The sequence below is a fragment of the Nanorana parkeri genome, unplaced genomic scaffold, assembly GCF_000935625.1.
Source record: "Nanorana parkeri isolate BGI_ZX_2015 unplaced genomic scaffold, ASM93562v1 scaffold77, whole genome shotgun sequence".
Classification (NCBI taxonomy): Eukaryota; Metazoa; Chordata; class Amphibia; order Anura; family Dicroglossidae; genus Nanorana; species Nanorana parkeri.
This window is the reverse complement of record NW_017306345.1, coordinates 293558-318949: the sequence shown is the minus strand read 5'-3', so window position 1 is coordinate 318949 and position 25392 is coordinate 293558. Positions and strand designations below refer to the sequence as shown.

Sequence of the window (25392 nt, the reverse complement as noted above, 5' to 3'; positions counted from 1 at the left end):
CCCCCCCCCCCCCACTCTGGTGCGTGCGGTTAGGCCCCTGAATGGTCAATCTGTCCGAATGGTCAGTCCGCTCATGATCAGAGCCAACACATGGCAAACCTCAGACCAGCACCAATGCACGGCAGACTGCAGACCAGAACAAGTGCATGGCGGACCTCAGACCAGAACCAATGCGGGCGACCTCAGATCAGGACCAATACATGGCAAACCTCAGACCAGAACCAATACACGGCAAACCAGTGATGGCAGTGGTGTAGCGTGGGTTGTCAGCGCCTGGGGCAAGGCAAGTATTGCGCCCCACTACCCTCTGGACCGTTAGTACTCCCTGAGTATCAGTGCATCCCTACCTGTACCCCAATAGAGGACTACAAATCCCAGCAACATAGTATACAGCAATGCAGAATGACAACCTGCTATAGAGGACTACAAATCCCAGCAATACATTTCACAACAATGCAGAATAAAACCACCGGCTATAGAGGACTACAAATTCCAGCAATGCATAATAGTATAATAGCTCTGCACCGGGGTGCTGGCCTGATGTCTCAGGTGAAGGATCTTAGCAGGGGCAGATGTGGAGGGTCTCAGCAGGGGCAGATGTGGAGGCTCTCAGCAGGGGCAGATGCAGAGGGTCACACAGAGCAGATGCGGAGGATTGCAGCAGGGCAGATGTGGAGGATCGCAGCAGGAGCATGTGGTGGATCGCAGAAGGGACACATGTGGAGGATCAGCAGGGGCACATGCAGGGGATTAGCAGGGCAGATGCGGAGGATCAGTAGGGTCTCACAGAGCAGATGCAGAGGATCGCAGCAGGGGCACATGCGGAGGATAAGCAGGGGCACACTGGGAGCCACCAAACAGTGGAGAAGTATCATATAAGTAGCATATTTAGGTTAAAGGGCACATTGATCCCAAAAGAACCAGATCTATATAAACTTGTCAGTCTGATCTCTCATGGTTGCTGTAAGATTTTCCATGTCCCTAATTTCAGACTAGGTCTAGGTATTGCAATGGAAGAGATTTTGCAAGGAGGATGCTAACCCCCTTTGACTTCGCAGAAGGGGATTTATTGTGTGCTATAGTGTAACGATGGTTATGTAATCTGGGAATTTTATCTGTTCTGAAATGTGTCTCTTGTATGAAGACGATATGCTCCTTTTTTCCATAAATTAGCTAGGAGCATGGGTGTTGAGGCTAGTTTTTCATGGTTTTTGAGACCCCTGACATTCCAAGATACAACCTTAAGCTCCATAACTAGCACTGTCCCTGTGGATCAAAGATCACTGCTAACTCTGGACAAGCACGGGAGTGGGGAGGAAAAGGAGAGGAAGGAGGGAAGGAAGGCGAGAGAGAGGGAGGGAAAAAAAGGGGGGGGGGCGGGAGAGAAGAGGACAGAGAAAAGAATAGAAGAAGCAGTGGGAGGAAAGAAATAGATAACAGAAAGGGGAGATAACAGGGGAGAACCAAGCCTCTAAACAATTACTTTTAGTCTCCTGGACGAAGATGCACTTCAGAATCCCGGACCAATAGTGAACAGTGAGAAAGACAATGTGAAACAGTAAAATGCAAATTAATCATATAACAATAGACAGCTGCAAGATTGGGGTAAAGCTGTCTCAGTTTGAGACCCCTTGGGCACATAGAAAGGACGGGTCCAAGAAAGGGGTATACTGGTGTAAGCAGCTGTGAGCAACAAAGCTAATCCTACCTTGACCGCCTTAATCCTCAGAGGAGAGAGACCCACAACAAGGGCATAGTATAAAACATACCTGTGGGGGCCTGGGATAGGCACATAGCATTCCCACCACCCACCTCCCCTCCTACAGTAAGAACATGTAAAACAGCAAATAACCAAGAGTACGTCCACCACAAACCACCCCGAGGACACCTAGCAGTGATCAGAGGCTAGATCCTCTGGTATATGTACAGCAAGGAAGGTAGAATATACAGTACATCCACATTGTACTGGAAAATATGATAAACCTGTGAAAGGGCAATAAAGAAGCAAAATATCACACAGTGGAAACATAGGGACAGAAGTCCAAGTGGTAAGTAATATTACGTATTGTGAAATGTTCCAATGAAACAAAGCAGTACTAATCACATATGTGGTCCAACCTAGAAGACGTAATCTAGAAGTAACTAAAAGAGATGACCCCATTTGTAAGTGAGCCCATGTTCTCTCAGAGCGTCTAGCAAGGGTTTCAGTGTGTGCCTCATCTGCAAGGTTTTTGCGGGTTACATCAGAGAACAGATGGAGTAAAGCACCATCAAACTTAAACAGACCTTTCCTCCATGCTTCTTGTAGAATCTCTTCATGAGTTAAAGAGTGCAGGTGACACATCACGAGGTTGTACAGCATCTGGATTTTTGGGTCCTAAGGTTCTGTGCACCCGATCAATAGCATTCTTTGCGTGAACAGGCCAATCAAGCAGTAGGTTAAACATACCCAGGACTATGGATCGAAGGTCCGCAGGGGTTGTAGCCCTAGGGTTTCCCTTTATGCGGATATGCTGTCTGTGGCTGTGATTTTCTTAGTCATCAATGAGGAGGTGAAAGGCGAGAGGTCAAACCTGAATGAGAAAGAGTCATGTCCACAACCGTGCGGTGGAGTGAAGCTCCCTCTTGTTCCACAGAAGAAACTCTGGCCTCAACCTCTGAAACCTGTTTGCGAATTAAGGAAATGTCCTTTCTCAAGGCCCATTTCATTGAGCCAGAGCCTCAAAATCTGTGCAAGAGGGCATAGACTTTATAAGAGTCCACAGAGCTCTCTCTTCGGGTGTTGCCGCCTCCATAGGGTCCTGAGATGGTGATTCAGATCATGTAGGGGCCATCACTGGTGTCAGTGTTAGGCTCGAGGGGGGAATCTCCCCTATAGGGAGTCCCTTGATTGGCTGAAGGGACTCCCTATCAGTCAGTGGAGTCAGTGGTGAGTTTGTTGGCACAGCTTGAGCAGTGCCTGCGTTCACTGTCCTCAGAGTCTGAAGACTGGGAAAAAGTTAAGGAGCAGGGAAGTCCCGGGGAAAGATCGCTCAACGGTGAGTCATAGTGTGGTCTCCTACCTCCAGTGCTAGGCGCAGGCACTTCAGAAACCCCCGGGCTCCACTGGTCACGTGGATAGGCCGTGGCCGCCATCTTGGAAGCGGCCTTGCGGGAGACAGCTGTTGGGCACTAACCCTTCAGGTAACTGTCCATAGCAGTGTCTGGGCACTGGGGTGGATTCACCTCCATTCTCCTTTTAACAGGCATCTCAGGTGAGAAGTTATGAGCGGGTAGCAGTTGTGATAACCCTGTAAAAGATAAGGTGACCCAAGAGCTAAGCTATCACGCAGCTTCGCTTGTCCATGTTATACTGGCTCTGAGGAAGGGGATGTGCCCCCCAGAAATGTGTTAAGCCAAGAATTTGGAACACTGGAGCTGGTGGGTAAAGTGATCAGCATCTCCTGCAGTAACTGTTTACATGTGTCTAGGATTGTATGTGGTTCATCCTGAAGGATTTTAAGAGAAACCTAACTTTTTAATTTGTTTTCAAGTTTGTTGAGTTTTTTTTAACTATTTTTTCGATAGTTAATAAACAATACAACACACAGGGCAGGCACTTTCTGTGTTTTGTTTTTCTCATGGATAATAAATAATGTAAAATCCAGTTAAACATTAACTAAAAAAAAATCTTTATGGGGAGTAGTAACAAGGAAGATCAGGATAGTAAGTGCGGATTAAAGGCCTGGACTGGAGGTAAAAAGTTCAATGTTACTACTCCCCATAAGGGTCTTTCCCATTCGACTTCTCTTTTTTGGGCTATATCCTAACTGTAATAAAATGCAGTGATGTTCATCTGTTTATCTCCAACACTATATATATCTTCAAAGAAAACTAATGCAAAAAGTTTTTTTGGGCTTTACTTCCCGCTATATGCTGACAGCACAGTACTGTCAGGATCCACCTGGCTGCCTGATTGACAGCTGGCTCTGCCTCTTTAGAGTCAGAGCCAGCTGTGCCCACCCCCTCCAGTGAGTGCTGGAGGAACGGAGAGAAGAGAGTGAATCCACGCATGGAGTGGTGACTGTCAGTTGCAGGCAGCAGACCGTTACATAATCGCTCAGTGGTCAATCTATAGAGCCGGCATATGACAGTCACTCCCAAGTAATGGGAAGAGTATATTTTACTCTCCCAAATCTTCTCCTTTAGGGCTGAATTCCCATTTTTAAATCTGTTGGGATACGCTAATGTAGGTTGCATTTTTGCAGCCTATAAATGGGATGCCTATGCACCACAAAACACATTATGTGGGTTGTGGTGTGTTGTCTTGTGCTCTACTGTACTGCATTGGCGTGCCAATCACGATTAAGGGCAGTGCACATAGAGCAGATGTGTGATCAGCTGTACAAAAGCATTCAGATTGGGTAAGCATAATAAGACAATCAGAGCTCTATTGCTTTATACAGTGCTGTCATTCTTCCGACCTGATCATGTTTACATAAGACAGCATAGAAATTCGCTCATCAATATCCTGCCGCTTCTTTATTTTACAACTAGACTGTTGACAAAGCCATATGGTTTAACCGCAATGCAGAAAAATAAAGTTGCTGGTTAGCAGGGGTGCCTTTATCACATAAATTGAGGAATAACTGGAGTTCAAAGTGAACACATTTGGGTTTTGGAATTTGAGTCTCTATGCTAATTATCTATCTCTGGAGATATGCTAGCACCTGTACTTGCAACTGCTTACTCGATAAATGCCTTCTTCAATGGCTGCCTCTACCATAGCCCTTTCCAATTCTTCCTCTGGGGTCAGATCTCCAGAAATGGCACGGTGTAGTTCACCCCCTCCTTCCTCTTCTTCTACTGTACGCAAACCAGCCTGCAACAGATTACATAAATAGGTGATGAAGATGGATATAGCAACAACTAGGCATCAGTATGGCAGAAATGGTTAATGAGTGATAGTAAAAGTACAAAGCTATTTATCAACACCAATTTAACCCACAGAAATACAGTATATCATTTAGGGTAACTGTGTAAGTACCTGAATCTCCACATTATTTGCACTTTTTTTAGGCCTGTATCCATAATATTCTTCCTGACGTTTCTTGAACTTTCGAAAATGTTCTTGTATCAGGAAGATGGCATAAAACTTACCAACAGTCACCTCATCATCTACATAAAGAAAAATTAGAATGTAACTGGTTTTGTACAAATTTTAAAAAGACAATACTACTGAGTTTGGGAAAATATAAATGACATGACAAGCTTAATATCTACCTGATTTAATCAGCACACATGTAAAATTACCTCCAATCGGTGGAATAACCTGGTCCAGTAGCTTCATGCTGGTCCTTTTCCAAATCTTCTTTATGATCATCCGGAGCTCTTCATTACTCTGTTCAAAGTTACCTAAGTGAAAAAGAAACATATTAAATATAGGACATTATACATTATGTGAAACATCTAGGGAGAAAATATATCTTAGTCTCTTATGATACAAGCAAGCAAACTAAAGTCAGTGCATAAAGAACTGATATTTCAGTTTTTGGGTGGCTTGAGAGACACTGAATAAACCACATGGCTCTTATGTTCTGGGGACTGTAGTGGTAATAGCTCTGGCTTTTGCATTTCTATGTCTACTTACCTGTGATGGGGGACTTTCTCTTTAATCCAAAGTGAGTTTTTGTGCTTTCTGCTTTTGCTGGATTGTTGTTTTATATTATTTTGCATGCAGAAAGTTCACTGTGGAGCAATAGGCGGAGGAAGGGACATGACTGATGCAGGTCAGAGTTGAATAAGGAAGGGTTTTTTTTTTCTGTTTGTGTTTGAAAGGGGGGCGGGAGGGCCAGCTAGCGTAGTGATAGGTGGCTTTAGCTCGGGGGATGGAGTTAAGGGGCCACCTTACTGGGCAGTGTGAATGTAGGGAACCATTTTAGGTGGGAGAGAAAAGAAGTCAGTCCCGCCTACCCTCCCTGATTGTATTCAGGCTTGTTGATTTTATATTTCCAAAGCGTTAGTTTCTGCAAGTGTAGAGATTGGGGAGGAGGGATACATTATTTCTAGTTAGAGTTATGGGTATTCCTTCTCTATATTATAGGTAGTGTTTGTGTTTCGGGAAATATGGCTGACTAATTTTTCTTCTAGGTTGGTCGTCCATTGGGTGGTCCCTGGCGGTGCCATATATCAAAGATGAACAACTGGCTCTCCGCAAAGTGAAAAGGGGCGGAGTAGTAGGGAAGTGCCAACGGCGGGGCTACTGGGCTCTATAGCGTTGTAACCAGTAAGAACTTGGGCAACTGTTGGTAGGCGTACCCACTCAGGCCAGAAATTGGGCGGTTGGTGGCTTGTGCAATAGATAACAGGTCATTGCCCCCCTCCTATAAGCGGTGAGTGGTAGTATTTTTCTTGCTACATTGCACTATTTTCTGTTAGATTTAGTTAATCGGTCACAAGTAATGTTATTTTTAGTATGTTCTGTTTTTATTGTAAATGTGTACATCGCTGTGGCCATTTATCCTTCCAATTAATGTTATTATATTACGTTATTTGAAATTACTGGTGTTTTAGTGTGTTATTTAGGTGGGAAGTAATGATTAATTGGCCTTGCAGTCAGCCACGTAGAATGATACTTGTTTACTTATCTTTATGATGGCTAAGGTAGAACTGGGTTCTCTGGATGGCATAACTTAGAGATGGGGTCCTTAGGGGATATAATAAGCTGGTGATTCAACCTACAAGCCTCCATCTCAATCTGGAATTTTTTTTTGGGTGGAAGCAGGGCCAGATTGGCCATAGTGCAAACCGGGCACTTGCCCGGTCGGCCGTGCCGGCCCTAACACCTTCAGCCTGTTTCTGTTCGGACTGGCCAGCTATGCCCGATGGCCGCTCTAAACGCTCCACTGATCACAGAGGAGAGCACAGAGCGGCCAGGCAGATCACACAGTAAGAGGAGCCGCACCGCCCTCACCAGCTGACATCAGACCCAGGAAGACTGTGCAGGTACAGGTGTGTTCCAGTCTGGCCCTGGGTGGAAGCATAGTTGCCAGCTGCTCTTGATTATCAAGGATAGTCACTGTTTTTCAAGATTCAAGTATTAACACTGTAATATTTTTTAATTGCTTATATCAGAGAGAACCCTGATTGTGGTACATTGAACAGCGGTAACAAATACCACACATTGGGCATCATTCCACGTGGTGTTATCTGCTACGGATGTGGGCCCAAATCACTATACAGCTGTACTACATATCACACACACTACATTTATTTAACACTACATTATCAGCTGCTATAGTGTTTAATAATACCAGCTGATTCATTAAGGAAGGTTTCAAGCATTAACAATGTATGAAGAGGGAAATGTTAATGTACATCTAAAGCCATAACATTGTGATCTGTGTCCCATTGGAGAGATTATCCTTTTCTTTCTGCCCTGTACACACACTAGAAACTGAAAGGAAATCTCTCAAAGTGCAGGAAATCCCCTCATGACAGTGACAGATGTCACTGGAACAAGCATCCCAAATGAAAGATTTCCTGTTCTGACAGCAACAAATGTTTGGATTTTAATTTTCCTAGTGACACAGACAACAATAAAAAAAAACTTCTACCCTTTCCCTACTCTAAAACTAAAAAAAAAGTCCCTTCTCAGGGCTGCAGCACTGATAGGGGCTGCAGCAGCCCTAATAGTGAGTTACTGTGGCATATTTAAAAAAAAACAACTATATAAGTAATACAAAACAAAGACCCCACTTTATTCATAGAGACTTAAAAATAAATACCAAGGATCCTCTATCTTCCCAACCATGTTTTGGATCTCTTCCTGATTGAAAACTCTCATCCACGGTAAACATTACCTACAGTATGTCTTCAATATCATGCTCTGAATTAATTTTGCAGAGAATAATTATACTAACTACAGCAAAGGTTTTTGGTAGAGCCACATCTTCAGCTTCCACTCTGACTATATGAGTTTGTGTGCACCCTGCATATTTCCAGGGTTAGGTAGGTGAGGATTCCCCCAAAGAGCCAAACATAAAGAGTGCCTGGTTTTCACCAGGATCACCTGTAAGTAGGCTTTGGTTGCATTGTGTGATACCCCAGGTCATAGAAAATGAGTTTTCTTAGTGGCAACATCTAACATGGAATCAAAGAGGAGTATGAAATTGCTAGGCAAAAGGGTACCTCATCATCTATCTTATCTACATGATGGAGCAGGTTGTACTGAGATATAATTGTAATACAGAAATGGGTCAAGGGAGGTGGTATTTAGTCATAATCTTATCAAAGGAAAATGCTGGGTCTTGCTATGTACAAAAAGGCAGAAGGAACTAGAAAACAGGTTAAGGGTTTAATTAGAGAAACGATTGGGATTGGAGTAGCAAAGCTCACATAGATCAGAGAGAAACTTTTCCAATGCACTGTCCCAGCTGTTACAATGTTTCTTTTAGTAATTAAAGAGGAACTGAAGTTGCAATGTAAAACATTGGTAGTATGTAGGTACGTATGGTAAAAGAGACACTGTATGTAAAATCTTTTCCCTTGCCTGCTAGGATTTATTTTACTAACTGTACCCTGACAACTACACAAATGCAGCTCAGTGTACAATCCTGGAATTTGTAAGATATTTAGAATAAATGCTGGGTGCTTGGATCAAGTAAACATAAGAGGCAAATCTGCCAAAGAAGACAGAAGATTTGAGCCTGGAAGCAAGCACTGCATTCCTTGAGGAGTTCAAAGATAAGTCATCAGCAATCCAAAAGCTCAATATGCAAATAATTGGGCTTTATGGACCTATGTGATGTCATTTTGCAATAAGAACAACTTTATTTGCATATTGAGCTATTAAGTGCTGGTGACTTATCTTCAAATTCCTGAGGTTCTGCACACCACTATCTGCACTACAAGAACCTACTTTGTTACCAGTGGTCCCAATTCTGTATGGTGTGGAAGAATTTCTTTGCTCGGTGAGCCTGTCATTAGGCAGGCTCACCAAACATAATGTCTACCAAATGTATTATAGAAACTGAAGATTTTCCCTCTCCAGTTCTTATGCTGTCATCCTTATAGTGGAGATAAACTTATGCACAGCATATTTGAGCATTAGCTCAAATATGTTGTGCATAAGTTTAGCTCCGCTATAAGGATGGCAGCATAAGAACTGGAGAGGGAAAATTTCAGTTTCTATAATACATTTGTGTGATTTATCCATAGGTAGTTTTTTATCCAGTGGTAATAGGCCTAAATGGACAGGTAAAAGTAACAGACCTAAAACCTACAGGTAAGTTTATTCTAAAACCCTCAAGTTTGTACCAACTGGCCAGTGGCAAAACAGTTTCATAGTATACTTTTTGACCTTTTTTTTGCAGCACCACACTGTATTGTCCTAAACGTTTTACAAGAAAAAGAGTCCACAAAAACATGTCTAAACTACAGCTCCACATAGCCATATTTCAGAGATTCAATAGTTACACATAAAAGTAAAATGGCTGGAGAGTATGGAAGCGGCTTGACTGGACTGCAGTGTAAAAGAGAAAAACTAGGGAGTTCGTATTATGAAGTTTAGAAAAATTTAAGTGTAGGGAGTCAGCACAACATGTTGCTGACTATTTTCTGTGAAATAATACAAAGTATTTAAGCAGTTTTATTAAGTTGCATTTTGAAAAGGAAAGACACCGGGGAGAAATCAACATTAGAATGTAATTATTTCATATTGTGCTCCATGCACAATATGTAAGCACTTTTACCAGGTTCGCAGGAAGAAACCAGGCAAGTTTTAATCAAGAATCAACTATTTCAAAGAGACAATAGCCACAAATATTTTTAATTGCAGAAGCAGTGGCATAGGCTGCAAGCTAGTAGACACATAGCATACTTTACCCTGTGGCAACACTGAACATTTTGCAGTTTGGGCTCGGTTGCATAAACATTGTGTGCACCTTTAAAGTTAAGAATCATTTACCACACATACCAATTACGACATAATACCATTTTTTTCAGGCTGAGTACGAGTATCAATACTTTTCCTCAACTACTCACCGATACCAATTACGATTCCTTTTTTTTAGTGTCATGTGACAGTTTTTCTAAAACAATAAAGACTAATGATTTTAGGACAGTGCTGGAGCGCCAGGGCCTGGTTGCAGCTGCAACCACTGCAACTCTAGTAGTTCTGCCACTGAATCCAAGCTGTAGAGGGACTACAAATCCCAGCAATACATTATAAAACAATGCAGAATGGCACCGGCTATAGAGGACTACAAATCCCAGCAATATATGAATCCCAGAAACTCAGCATAACCAGCTGAATGGGTCATGATCAGTGAGTACTGTAAAGGTGCGTCAGTAAAGATAATGTTGTAACTTTTGTAACGCCCACACGATCGCAAGACACTCCTTTTCTATAGTGGCATATGCTACCTCTCTGGGCAGTAGCTTCCTGCTCAGGTCATTAAGGAGTTTGATGGACTAATGTCTTTATTCAACCTCAAATACTATGTAACTATGTAGAGAATGAGATATTCTTATCCCGCTTGGTCTACCTGACTCAGAACTGCGCCCAAACCATATGTGGATGTGTCGGTTTGCACAGGATCGCTGGACAGTGCCTCCTTTAAGGCCTGAAATGCCCTTTCACATTCTGGATTCCAGGACACTACCATAGGCAATTTTTTTTATGAAGTCAGTTAGGGGCTTTGCCAGGCTACAATGGTTACAAACAAACTTCCTAAAGTAACCAGCTGTGCCCAAAAATGACATAAGTTGTTTTTTTGTTTGTGGGGTAGGCCAGGCCATGATGGCCTCCATCTTCCCAGTCTCAGGCTTCAGAGTGCCTCCTCCTACCCGGTGTCCCAAGTACTGGACTTCAGTCATGTCTGACATTTACCAGATTTGACTGTCAGATTGGCTACCGTCAACTTGTCCAGGACCTGTGACAGGTGCACCAGGTTCATCCCAAGTGGGACTGAACACCGCAATGTCATCCAGGTAGGCTACTGTAAAGGTCTCTAGCCCTTCCAGTAGATCATTCATGACCCTCTCAAATGTGGCTCAGGCATTCTTTATCCCAAATGGCATTACTATAAATTTGAATAATCTGAATGGGATGATGAATGCCGATTTTTCCTGAGCCTCAGGTGCGAAAGGAATTTGCCAATACCCTGGGCTCAGGTCCATGATTGTTAGATAGTGGGCAGCTGCCAGCCTATCCAACAACTCATCAATCCTGGGCATGGGGTAGGCATCTGCGGTGCAGATGGTATTCAGCTTTCTCTAGTCCATGTAGAACCTGGTCCTCTGATCCTTCTTGGGGACCAGGACTACAGGTGATGCCCATGCACTGTGGGACTTATGAATGACCCCCAGCTGCAGCATTTTCTCAATTTCCTTTTTTATGTCTGCCTGCACCTCTATTGAGACTCAATGAGCCGACTGTTTTATTGAAGGATGCACCCCAGTGTTCACCTGGTGGACAGCAAGGTGCATCCTCCTGGATTTCCCAGTTAATTGGTCACGGTACACTCCTAGCAATTCCTGCAGCTGATGTATCTGGGGAGAAGACAGGTGTGCATTGATATTGAGGTGTAAGTCTCCTTCCCTAGTGTCCCCTAATAAGTCTAACAGTGGGTCTGCCTCTTCTGGCTCAGGCTGGCTACACACTGGCTACACACTGGCAGGACATAAGCTGTGCACTCATGATGTATCTTGAGCATGCTCACATGGAATGCCTATTGCCGCCTACTGCCTGCTCCCAGGCTAACAAGGTAGGTGACATCTTTCAGATGTTTGGTGATCTGGTATGGCCCCTCTCAGGTGGCTTGTAATTTGTTCTGCCGCACAGGAAGTAGAACATACACTTTTCTGACCCATACTGTACATCCGCTCTCCAGTGTTCATCACTAATTGCCATAATTCCCTTCAATTATTCCTCTCGTCTTTTTGGAGCATGATGAATAGATTAGCCAGATGCCATCATTTCTAGACCTCTTTTGAAGCACCCCACCCTGAAAGACCTACAGACTGGATTTATTGAATTGAGGGATGTTTACATAATGTAGCAGGCCCTTAAGTGGTTAGCAAGTAAAATGGCAACCTGAATAGAGCTTATCAGCAGTTTATAATTCTGAGATGGCTTTTATAGACATATCCATGAAGCAATATTTAATGATATCTTTTATTGCAGGGATTTGGACAGTATACCTCTATCCCTGTCTACTGTGCCATTAGTGGCTATATTTAGCTGCTGTATCTTCAGCTAGCTTTCGAGAACACCAGGAGCTCATTAATATAATATATTTTTAAAATTCTATAGATATATTGAGAAGCTTTGTTTTTACAGTCTTCTCCACAGGCTCCACATGCATAAGGGCTTACTAGATGGTCCTACAGCACATACACAAACTTTTTTTTATAAATGTCTTAGTAAACAGCAGCTTCTGTAGTTTACTTTGTTCATGAAGTAAACTCATAAATATGTTCTTACCTTCAGTTTTGATTTTCAGTGCTGTCCTCACCAGTGAAAATAAAGTGGCATTGAAGGTGACTGTGCCATCACTATTCAATGGCATGTTCATACTGACCAATCTCTACAAAGAGAGCAAAAAGCACTGAATGTTAGCTTCTGTGCACTCCTAAGTATATTAAAGCAGGTTACTTACATATCATTATTAGGTGGCTAGTGAATTGGGGGATAGTAGCATAATGTATATCAGAACCTTTGTCCTGCAGTTTTTTTTTTTGCTTTGAATTAAACTGGATTTGTTAAGAATGAATGGCCTGCTCAACAAACAATTAGGCCAAGCATTTTGTCTTTCTTTCTTTGAGCAGTCTGTGTGGTGTAAGTGTGTCTGAAAGTGCAGAGATTCCCCTGAACACACTCCAGAGAATTAGAACATGCCTTAAGGGAGGTGTTTTTCATAATTGACAGGACAATGGGTGGTGTCCTTTACCAATAAGTACATTTAAAAAATAAATATGTGGCCGTTTCGCTATGATTTTTCCCCTTACCTTACAAGCCACTCTGTGGGGGCAGAATTTTCCAAATCCCAGAGGTGGCTGGATTCTTCTTAGAAGAGTAACAACATCTAAATGTTTGATTCTTCCTCTGTGTGAAGAAAGAGAAGAAAAAAATCAGTATTCAAGGGTTAAAGAACTCCAATGTTACTTTAATTCTGTAGCTACTGAATTTTATGACGAAATATAAAATATATAAAAATATATGAATGATACATAAAGATGTAACAGCTGTAGACCAGTCCACATAAAAATGATATAATTGTAGACTTTGCTTTCTGACTTCTTATGTCTCTTGGATATTCTGTCCGTTTCGGATGGTTTTGCCTGAATCTTAATGTGAATACTTTTAAGCCAGGTTCCTTATAAACAGCTAGAAGGCTTATGTGAACTTGGATCAATGGCAGGTCTATGGTTCTGATTCAAAGTTTTTAATATTTGTCTTTTGGTCGAACTATATGGGCAGCTATGTAATTCCAAAAGCTCTAAAAAATGTTAGTGGCAAATAATACTTTTCTTATTAAGTATATTATATGGGGCAAATAACACTGTCCCACAATCCCCTGTGCCCTCTACTCCTAAATAAAAGTGGGATCCTTGCTGAATCTTATGCATCCATGGCCTTCCAGAATGAACAACTAACACCTTGTTTATACGGGCTTCAGTTGTATAAGAGCTTTGAGTATTTTGACAAGCTTTGTAGAAGTCTTTTTTGGGAGGTGGAGCTTGGTCTGTAGCGGGCTTTACCAAAGAGCGATCAGGGAGTGGAGCAGAGTCGCTTGAGTGGTAAGGTAAGTGTTTTAGCAGTCCAACAATGGGGGTGGGGAGGGAGAGCCCGCACACAGCCTGCAGAGAGCCCGCAGTCCACCTGAGAGCCCACACAGCCCACCTAGCCCATCTGGGAGCCTGCACAGGCTTAGATGTGCTAGTGGATAGATGAGAGGCAGTTAGTGTTAGTGAAAAGGGAGTGCAGTTAGTGTAAGTGAAAAGGGAGTGCGGTTAGTGTAAGTGAAAAGGGAGTGTGGTTAGTGTAAGTGAAAAGGGAGTGCAGTTAGTGTAAGTGAAAAGGGAGTGCAGTTAGTGTTAGTGTAGGGTCTTGCTCAACTTATTTTTGGGGCAAAATATATTTCCTCACTCTTAAATATTGAATGCACTGATGACTTGGAATACACTTTTCAATTTTATATATTAAGTTGTAAGAGTATTAAAATAAAAGTGGGTTCACTGAAGCTGGAGAGCCAATGGACGGACTTGATGGGAGGGTCAGCGGATGGTCACAGGCTTAGATGTGCTAGTGGATAGATGAGAGGCAGTTAGTGTTAGTGAAAAGGGAGTGCAGTTAGTGTAAGTGAAAAGGGAGTGCGGTTAGTGTAAGTGAAAAGGGAGTGTGGTTAGTGTAAGTGAAAAGGGAGTGCGGTTAGTGTAAGTGAAAAGGGAGTGCAGTTAGTGTAAGTGAAAAGGGAGTGCAGTTAGTGTTAGTGTAGGGTCTTGCTCAACTTATTTTTGGGCCAAAATATATTTCCTCACTCTTAAATATTGAATGCACTGATGACTTGGAATACACTTTTCAATTTTATATATTAAGTTGTAAGAGTATTAAAATAAAAGTGGGTTCACTGAAGCTGGAGAGCCAATGGACGGACTTGATGGGAGGGTCAGTGGATGGACTCGGTGCAACAGCCAGTGGACACTGGTCTATGGTGTGTTAGTGGTGGTGTTTTTTTGGGGGGGCAGGCCTAAAGCTGTGTAAGGGGCCCCAAAGTTTCTCATGGCACCCCTGGCAGTGAGCGAGCGTTGTATAGTATAGGTTCCGATAAGCTTTAACTTAATGAATATGACCATTCAAATACTTAAACATAAATACATTCAGATTGGCTTAAATAGTATAGGTTGTGTACTATACATACTTTGCTTCAGGGTCATACTCGGCCCAAATCCTTTTAAACTCATCCAAATGATGTGGACCCAGAATTGACCAATCTCGGGTAAGGTAATCAAAGTTATCCATGATAACAGCAACAAAGAGATTGATAATCTGTAAAACACAATGACAGAATAACATTAGTATTGATAAAAAAGTACATTTTACTATGAAAGAGAACTTGCAAATACTAAATCTTACCAGAAAAGCACACAACATATAGAAACTGATAAAGTAGTAGTATGCAAAACTTGTTCCGCATGTGTATTCCTCGCCTGGCAGAAAATCCGACTCTGGATCACACAGCTTTCCATAGGAACAAGCCAACAAGATCTCTTGCCAGGCCTCTCCGGTGGCACATCTAAAAAGTAAATATGGAAGATAAAAGTGAACTGGTTTATTGTATATTGGCATGATGCATTAATGTTGCAAGTGTATGGTCAGCTTTACTCTGTTTTGGCAGATTTGAAATGAAATTACTGTACACTCATAAAAGGCAGTAAACTTTTTTGGTAAATTCTTTCGTAACACACCCTGACCCCAGCAAGCCAAGGTGATGTCTAGAAGTATCTCCACTGTGCTAGTTAATTGAAAGAAGAACTCCAGACACAACCTTTATTAACCCTTGCAGTGGAGCTACCCCCACTGCTAACAAAGAGTTTTAAAAAAAAATGAGTTGTTAACCATGTTTTTTTGGGGCATGGTAAACAAATCATTTTAACCCTTGCCCAACTGCAAGGGTTAATATAGGTTTTGCCCAGAGGTCTTCATTAACAAAGTTATACTTGAGTTATCTAACCTTTTCATTCTAATTTGTATCATTGCTGAAGGCAAATCAAAATAACATTATTACCTAAAAAGTAACAACACAGCCTGCGGGAACGTCTGGAAATTGCTGTTCCGATTTATTTGTGTTCCATCAACCATTGCAATTTTACCAAAAACCTAAGAGAAAATAAAATGTAATACCTACAGTTATTCCAACTTTTTAATGACTTTTATAGTATATGGGTCATAACATGCTTTTACAAAACCGAATTTAATTACTGGCAAGCTTCACAAGTTACAAATATTTTTTATAGGCTGAAAAGTGCAATTAGACTGGACGATGCAGTTTACAGACACTGAAGTTTATAGATCCATAGAAACAAATAAAATGTTATCTTGCAGCTGAGTAGTCTGACTAATATCTGACTTGCTTTTTGGATTCCTGCATATTCTGGTGTAATACTAGTGTAATAATACAGCGTTGCTCTGCTCATATCATGTCCCCACCAGCTTTAAAAATGGTAAAAGCCTGTACTTCTCTTTACACTCCAGAAGAAGGTGACAGAAGGCAGCAGCATGTCAAACGTCCAAAATACCTTTTTGTTGGTAACATCATGATACAGGTAACAATAACAGTTGACGCTGTATAATTCAGCTGGTAATATTGTCTGTATGCTTGAGGAAAGCAGGTTCAGAAACTCACATTTTAGAGACATGAGAAATAATATAAAATCTATGTATGCCATTACATTTAAAAAGAAAAACAGATACTACATCTTACTTTCAAAGACACTGCGGGGAATTATCAGAACGGGAGCAGACAAAATCTGGAGCAGTTGCCCATGGCAACCAATCAGCTTCTCTCTTCAGTTTGTTCAGTTAAGATTGGAAAATGAAAGAGAGAAGCCGATTGGTTGAAATGCACATCTACACCAGATTATGTATGCTCCATTTTCGATAAATTTACCCCATTCTGTCTAGTTAGTTAGTAAAGGTTTACCTGCATTCCAATGACTGCATAGATGAAGAAAAGCATTACAATGAGAAGGGCTACATATGGAAGTGCCTGAGAAAAAATACAAACAAAGAGACTTGTTTTAAGAGTTTAAACAGTTAAAGCTCACCATAGACATTATATAGCGTTTGGATCATGTATGGAATGACTGTCATAGTATCAGTTGAGTCAATCAACTCTGCAGATTTATCTTAAGTTGTTTTTTTATAAGAGGAACAAAGAGCTGAAAACACTGCAGAACCAGCAAGATACATTTAGCCCTGGAATGAATCAGCCTGTGGTGACTGCTATAGACATAGGAAAATTATAGAAATGTCACCAGCACACCAGTCCTTTTAAGATAGCAAAAGCTTAATTTATTGAAGTTTTTTGTCATATGACCAAACAAGCGCTTTCGGGAGCGCACAGGATCCCTTCATCAGGCTTTAGCATTGGGTGCCTTCATCGTCAATGCTAAAACCTGATGAAGGGACCCTGTGCGGTCCCAAAAGCGCTTGCTATCTTAAAAGGACTGGTGTGCTGGTGACATTTCTACAATTTTGCTGACATTCGCGGCACCATCCACAGTCACTGCGAGCACCCCCCACTACAAGGGACATATCGGTAAGGAGTGCGACAAGGATAGTACTTATTGCTATAGACATAGGACCCAATATGCAATCCTTCCAAGGTAATCTAGATTACACAACAATTTTCAAATGTCTGGAGGTACCTAAAAAAGGATGTGCTTTACACTGGCCTGTATGGGATGACTCAGCTTGGTGTCTTAACTCCATTTTATTTGCCACTTAAAGCAGAACTAAAGCCTCGTGATTAAACATTTCTGTTGGATAGGCTTTAATTGCAGAAGAGACTCTGGGGTTGATTTTGACAAATAGGCTATTTACTTTGCAAAGGGAAATTTGTACTTTGTAGGGGAAGTTTCCCCTTAGTTTAGTGAATGAGGTGAAGCTCTGCTGATTTCAATTGCCCAATCATGTATGAGCACAAATGTAGTTTTTTTTAAAATTTTCCTTGTCCGTGATTGGGTATTCTTTGCAAAGTTACATTTCACCACATTAACTAAGCAAAGTGCAAATTCCCATGCAAAGTAAACAGCCTATTTCCCCTTAGTAAATCATCCCCTCTGTTTACCTGCTCTGCAATAAAAACTGCTCTTCTGCCTGTCAGCGTGGTTTCCCTCTTATTCTTCTTAGTGTACATTCTACGCATGCCATGCTGGGATGAGTGATGATAAATCTTGTGTGTATGCGGGGGAGTGGCATTATCCTAGATAGGGATGTCCCGATACCAGCACTAACTAACTCGGTGCTGATACAGGGCATTTTAACGAGTACTTGTGAAAATGCCTTCATAGTAAAGGCATTTCAATTTTTAAACAAGAACGGCTGCCTGAGGTCCCACGCTTGCTGGGGACCTCAGAGGGCCTGCTAGGGACCTCGCGGCAGCGGTCTATGACAGCGCCTGTCCAGCCCCACATCTCCTCCTTCCCAGTGCCCGTAAAGGCCAGCACAGCGCTGGACAGCCCACACCCGTCTGTACAGCCCAGGAGCCTGGCATGAGCCCGGCACCCATCTGTTTAGCTCTGGAGAGAACAGCACCCACCCACAGAGCCCTGGAGAGCCTGGCACCCACCTGTACAGCCCTGGAGAGACCCACATGCAGCCATGGTGAGATATGCATGCAGCTCTGGTGAGACCCAAATGCAGCCCTGGTGAGATCTGCAGGCAGCCATGATGAGACCCAAATGCAGCACTGGTGAGACCCAAATGCAGCCCTGGTGAGACCGTACACATCCCTGTATAATTACTGTATAATCATGGATTAATGAGATCTGTAGTCTGCTATAGCTGGTTGCCATTCTCCATTGCTGTATAAACAATGATTATACAGCAATAGAGAATGGCAAGCGGCTATAGAGGACTAAAGGACTAAAAATCTCAGCAATCCACGTTTGCTGGTTGCCATTGTCCATTGCTGAATAATCATGGATTGAGTTACACTTCTTCATAATTATAAAGAAACCGCCTGAAATCATTAGTCTGCATTTCTTTTAGAAAAAATTTCACATGTCCCTTTAAGAAAAAGTATCGGTATCATGATACAGGTAAGTACCTGAGGGAAAGTACTTGTACTTGGTCTTGAAAAAATGGTATCAGGACATCCCTAATCCTGGACCAGCTAATTAAGATGATGAAAGACACCGAGCGTGGAAGAAGACTCGCAGCGGCAGCAAGAGAGATCATGGCTAAAACATCGCTGTAGGGGGGTGCTTTGGTAGTAAGTCTGCCATAATATACAAATATGCTGTGCAAACTGGTAAAAGCCCTGGGCACCAACAGCAGACTTTAGCCCTGCTCTAATAGGGGGGCAAGGTACAGGGATTCTGCTGGCAGCCTTGGGCATGCTTAGAACACCCATGGCCAAAGTATGCCAATGGGTCCATGGGGACCGCCTATGTCCAGGCATTAATGGGTTAAATAGATTGTCTGCTTCCCCAGTAGCCCAGGCTCAGGGGGCCTGTTAAACTGCAGACCATTATAAGGTTTAATGCACTATTATTTTTAATAATAGGGTTCAGTTACCTGGAAGGATTTTATAAAGGTCCAGAGCAGAGTCCTGACTCCCTCTCCACGACTCAATAACTTCACCAAACGCAGAACACGGAACAGCCGAAAGAAAGTAATTGAAATTCGTCCGGATTCATCATCCGGCATAGGCATAGCTGGGGTCTACAGTGGTATAATTAAATAGAACTGTTATTAAAATATTCGACAATACTTTCAAAAAACAACAGCATCTTAGCCCTAACACCAATTGAAACGGATACAGAAGAATATAATATCAAATCTCTACTGTGCACATTATTGTGTATTATTTATATAGTAATATTCTTCTATTTGAAATTCTGTCCCGCAAAGTCTGATACCTTAACATAAGAGTCATACCTGAGGCAATCATGGATGCACTACATTACATATTTGTTCCTCTTTACATCTACTTGGTAGAAACACAAACATACAGCACAAATTGATAATATTAAAATTAGGAAGGTAATATGATGCTACGCGCATGATGCATAGAAATGATGCTACGCAATGTACTTAACAATTAACTATAAATGCAATTATAAAATCACATTTATGATGCAGTCTGACAATAGCATTACCAGTAATTATTTTTCCAAGTCCCTCCTGTAACATAGTTTATCACCTGTTGATTCTGACAGATCTGTTATTTTTCCATTTCTTTAAACAGGGTGACAATGCTTATTGCTGTTCTACAGTAAAATTGTGTAGCAGCATTGTCACCCTGTGGCTACGGCAGTCTTAGATGGATATACAATTTCTAATGAAAAGTAAGAAACATTAACTACAGTTAACTCTTTTCAAACAGTTACAGCAACAGTTTTGGAAAAAAATGTTTTAACTTTAAACCATATAAATAAAAGCTGATCTTTGTATGCCACCTGTCATTGTTATATTATTTGTCCCAACCACTGTAACTGCCATGTTTGCTCAACAAATTGGTCTTTTAAGGACGTACAAAAATTAAGGATCTATCACCAGGATCAACAGGTCACAGGGGAACAGTCGAAGATGGGCCGGAGGGAATTGGAAGTGGATAAGGAGATTCCCGTGTTGCAGACAAACATTGGAGATTACAAAACTATTTGTAGTACAAAAAAAGATACAGTTATTACAAGTGAAAAATGTACAAATTAATTGAAATGTTTGTTCACCAATCTCAAAAGTTGGCGAGTTGGAAGCTTTGGTACATAAAGGTCACTATGATATAATTGGTATTTCTGAATCTTGGTTTTGTTCTTCACGTGATTGGGCTGTTAATATTCCTGGTTATACTCTCTTTCGCAGAGACTGGGTAAAACAAAAAGGTGACAGTGTTTGTCTCTATGTGAGAAGTGATCTAAAAGTGAGTGTGAAAGAGGACTGCCTTGATGGTGATTGTGATGGTGCTGAGGCATTATGGGTGGAGCAATATATTGCTGTGCATGTGAAGGTAATTATTTGAGTTTGTTACAGGCCCCCAAGTGTAAATGAAGAGGTAGAGACGCAGTTCCTTACACAGATAGAAAGGGCTGCAAGGACAGGGACAGTCGTATTGATGGGAGATTTTTAACTATCCTGACATTGACTGGCATAATGGCACTGTTGGAACAGTATAAGGGCGGACATTTCTAAACGTATTGCATGACAATTTTATGGTACAGTTTGTAGAAGCCCCAACTAGAAATGATGCTTTGCTGGATCTGTTAATCTCAAACAATGCAGAGCTTATTACAAATGTTCATATAAAAGAACATCTGCGTATCAGTGACCATAATATGATTCCATTTAACTTAAAGGAGAACTATGGAATGAGTGAATTACACCCATCCCCATAGTAAGAGCTGACGTGCGACATTGAAACTGTCACACGACGGCTTCATTGATCGTTGAAGAATGCGAACACATACTGCCGCTCGATCACTTCCCAAACATCTCCCTCTAGAGAGCGGTGACTGTTGGTCACCACTCCCCACAGGGATACCCCCCTCCCCTCTCAAATCCTCCAGCGAAGACTGGAGGGATGGACGAGGCGGGCATAGCTGGCTTTGCCTCTAGATAGACAGAGCCTGCTGTCAATCAGCCAGCGAAGTGGAACTCGACAGCATTGTTGGGATCTGTCCTGGCTGCGGCGCTCTCAGCATATAGCGGACAATAGCCCACTATATAGTGAGTTTAGGGTCATGGGAGGACATTAGTATATGTCCTACCGTGTCCCTAAAGAGAACTATGGGATACAAAGGTTAACCCATAGTTCTCTTTTTAGTTGTAAACAACACGCACATACTGGAAAAATAAAAACACTTCATTTAAGGAGAGCACATTTTCCAATGCTGAGTGCTGCTCTTGAAGACTTACGGTCTATTCACAAAGCTGCCGTAGGCAGCCGAGTGAATGACCGACCTGAAGTGAAGTGAGCCGAACACTGTTCGGCTATTCACTTCAGGCTGGTACGGCTGATTTCAGACGTATATCGGCTGAAATCAGCCGTACACCGGCTTGCTTCGCATGGCTTCGGGTCGGCCGAACATGCTCAGCATGTTCGGCTAACCCGAAGTGCAGAAGGAGTTCGACTCAGCCGATCCAACATCTGGATCGGCTAAGCCGAACCCCCGGCAGGCTACTCACTGCTGTTCGGTCTATTCTTATAAATGCCGAACAGCAGTGAGTAAATAGCCGAATGCCACTGAGCGGCATTCGGCTCGGCTGTTCTACTCTGGACCGAGCAGAACAGAAAATTAGTTAGAAGAGTACAAAAAAAGTAAATAGAAAACGATTGTGCGGAGCTAGCAGTGACAGATAGCTCCGCCCAATAGTTTTCTATTGTCCGGCGGCTCTGCTGCCGTTAAAAAAAAACGAAAAAAAAAAACTCTCCCAGGCGCTCTGGGAGCCTCCCGCTCCCGGCCGCCCTGGAGAGAAACACTGCTTTTTCTTTTTTTTTTTCTTTATCTGACACGGAGCCGTGTCAGAATAGAATTTTTTTGGCTGGCTCCGCCCAGCTGTCAGAAGCAGGCTGTCTGCCGGCCAAAGGCCGGCCGCTCGGCCAGCTTCGGCTTTCAGCACGGCTCAGCCGAGCCGAGGCATATGCGTCGGTCATGTTCAGGAGCTGTACGGGCTATAGTGAATTGCAGGTACAGCACCCCTTCGGTTCTACTGAACCGAAGGGGTCCTGGGGCCGAAGCTAGCCGAAGGATCGGCCGAAGCTACGGCTAGATCCTTCGGCAGCTTTGTGAATAGACCCCTTAGACTGGAAGGGAATATTGTCATCAAAAAACACAGAATAGAAATAGGAATGTTTGAAATCAAATTGCTCGCAAACACACTGCAAAATATATTCCTGTAAGCAATAAGTTTAAAAGGCCTGAATGGTCTGAGGTTGTTAGTGGACACCAAGATCTGTAGTGTAGTCTTGGGGACTAAAAACATGTATACGTCATAGACTCTCCGGAGGGGAATATTTGGGAGAGTCAATGGTAGAGATGGGTCTGGGTGTTCTGGTAGATCATAGACTCAATAACAGCATGCAATGTCATGCTGCAGTTTGTTATAAATACTTGCTTATAAAAGAGGTATAGACTCCAGAGAGAGAAACATAATGCATTAGTAAGACCTCATCTGGATTATGCAGTTCAGTTTTGGGCACCAGTTCACAAAAATGATGTTGAGGTAATGGAGAAAGTGCAGCGAAGGGCAACTAAAGTCATAAGAGGCATGGAGGAGCTCAGCTATGAGGAAAGATTAACTGACCTGAATTTGTTCTCTCTTGAGAAGAGGCGATTAAGGGGGGATACTGTATGATAACCATGTATAAATACATAAATATAAATACATAAATGCTCCATATAGTGAGCTTAGTGCAATATTATTCACTTCACTGCAAAGGATAAGGGGGCATGCATTGCATCTGGAGGAAAAGCGATTTAACCTTTGCATACAGAAAGGCTTCTTCCCAGTTAGAGCTTTTCTCTATAGGTTGAACTCGACGGATGTGTGTCTTTTTTCATCCTGACTACCTGACTTACTTACTTTCAACCTGACAACCTGACTTACTATGTAACTATGTCATAAACTATGTTACATGAGGAATTCAGAAAAAAACAAAAATGGTCATGCTAATACTAGTTACAGGCTGCATTATATATGTCATTTTTTATTTTGACCATAGTTTCACTTTAAACTAAAAACAAATAAAGGAATGGAGCACACTCTGAAAAACTGCTCAAGTAAATAAATAAAATCTAATGATATATTATTAATTACCTTTCTGAAATAAATAAAATAATAGTACAGTATTATATACAATATTTCTAGAATATATGCAGCAGGATTTTACTGTCGTTCTTCAAATATTTTCACCAGCAGATCCTATTAATAGAGAATGTTTAACTATTCACTTTGTTGGTGTTTTGGTTTTCTGAAAAAGTGGGACTGTCAGAAAGGTTTCTATTCACATTGCAATCAATGATCCCTAGCTTTTCGCTATAGACTTGAGTAGAGCAGGGCTTATAGTAGATTTGGAGCATTTAAATAAATAGAATCACATAATACCCATGTATAGCTTGAATAAATGATTACCATTACTCACATCAATCTCACTCAGAATTACATCAATTAAGCTTCCTATAACAATTAGGAAATCAAAGACATTCCAGGGGTCTCCAAAGTAACCCTAAAAGGCAAGAAATAGAATGCATTATACACTTGAAAAATACTTTCTCAATGCTGCAGACATGATTTTGCTGTTAGAAACCATGCAGACAAAGAGTTTTGTTAAAGGTAAACTATAATGATTTGGGGTTATATTTGACATTGTTGAGGTTATTCAAATTATGTTTAATAACTTTTTTGCCTACTATGTATATCAAATCTTTAGTTTACAAATAAACATATATTAGGTTGCAACCATGACACAGATGTCACAGGGCATTATGGGTTTTCTACAGAGAGGTCACAGCAGAAGCTGTTTTCCTTCAGACTCTTGTTTGATCTCATCTTGTTCAGGTCTGACATTAGCATGTGAATTCTGGCTTTGGTTACTGCACTTAACTGAATAAAGCTGACAATTAACTTTATTACCAAAATCACTGATATAATTATTGATTACATGAATGTAAATGGTTCTGAATATTTCACGTTTGGGTGTGTTTTTTAATAGAGTGGACTTTTTCTCTTTACTTACCTTTGCTTTAAATGCTGCTAGCTTGAGCAACATTTCTACTGTAAAGATTCCAGTAAAGACCACATTGAAAATGTCAGCCAGATGACTGAACTCTGCAGTCTGTCCATAGTGCTGCATATATGACAGAAAACAGGTCAAAGATCTTCATATTTACTATATATGCCTACAGTTAAAATACACATACAATACCTCCTAAAACGTACTAATGACTTACTGAACAGCTGAAAACAATGGCCATTACTCCTTACTCTTGCTATGAGACCTTTCTGCTGCTTTTGACACACTTGACCACCAGCTGCTCCTCAAAAAACTCAAGACTCTGCTCTCTCATGGTTCTCCTTCTACCTATCTAAGCGCTCCTTTAGTGGCAACTACATATCTGACTCCTCCTCTCTTCTTCCTCTTTCCGTTGGGCTCCCCCAGGGCTCTGTCCTTGGACCCCTTCTCTTCTGTATCTACACATCCTCCCTTGGTCAGTTGATAAACTCGCAGGGCTTCCAATACCATCCCTATGCCGATGACACTCAAATATATCTCTCCACTCCACAACTCACTCCTCAACTCACCTTGATGTTCTTGCACATCACTAGTTTACTAACTCACGTCTGAATGTGACAACACTTCTTAAAATTCAATCTTTCAAAAACTGATCTCATGATATTTCATCCCCCTTTGCAACTTCCCCCAACTTCCCCCCCTTCAGTCTATGATTGCTGCTGCTTGATTCAGCCACCGAATCAATCGCTCAGTGTCTTCAACCCCCCTCTGCCAATCCCTCCACTGGCTTTCAGTTGCCCAAAGGATAAAATTCAAAACATTAACAATCATTTACAAAGCCATCCATAACTTAGCCCTTAGATAAGTTACCAAATTCATCTCAAAGTATCACCCTAACCGTCCCCTCTGATCCACCCAAGACCTCCTGCTCTCTAGCTCCCTCGTCAAC

At 41.8% G+C, this 25392-nt stretch overlaps 1 protein-coding gene across 1 annotated transcript in view; it reads right to left on the bottom strand.

Annotated features, from left to right (window-relative positions):
* Nucleotides 1–25392, bottom strand: part of CACNA1S (calcium voltage-gated channel subunit alpha1 S) — a 79875-nt gene that overhangs the window by 2084 nt on the left and 52399 nt on the right. Inside the window, exons 27-38 of the mRNA XM_018576779.1 lie at nucleotides 24447–24557; nucleotides 23853–23936; nucleotides 19286–19432; nucleotides 16686–16751; nucleotides 15771–15862; nucleotides 15119–15278; nucleotides 14904–15031; nucleotides 12991–13087; nucleotides 12467–12569; nucleotides 5293–5394; nucleotides 5027–5157; nucleotides 4730–4861 (exon numbers count right to left, since the gene is read on the bottom strand). Coding sequence (XP_018432281.1) covers nucleotides 4730–4861; nucleotides 5027–5157; nucleotides 5293–5394; nucleotides 12467–12569; nucleotides 12991–13087; nucleotides 14904–15031; nucleotides 15119–15278; nucleotides 15771–15862; nucleotides 16686–16751; nucleotides 19286–19432; nucleotides 23853–23936; nucleotides 24447–24557 — 1353 coding nt within the window. The remainder of the gene's footprint in view (nucleotides 1–4729; nucleotides 4862–5026; nucleotides 5158–5292; nucleotides 5395–12466; nucleotides 12570–12990; nucleotides 13088–14903; nucleotides 15032–15118; nucleotides 15279–15770; nucleotides 15863–16685; nucleotides 16752–19285; nucleotides 19433–23852; nucleotides 23937–24446; nucleotides 24558–25392) is intronic.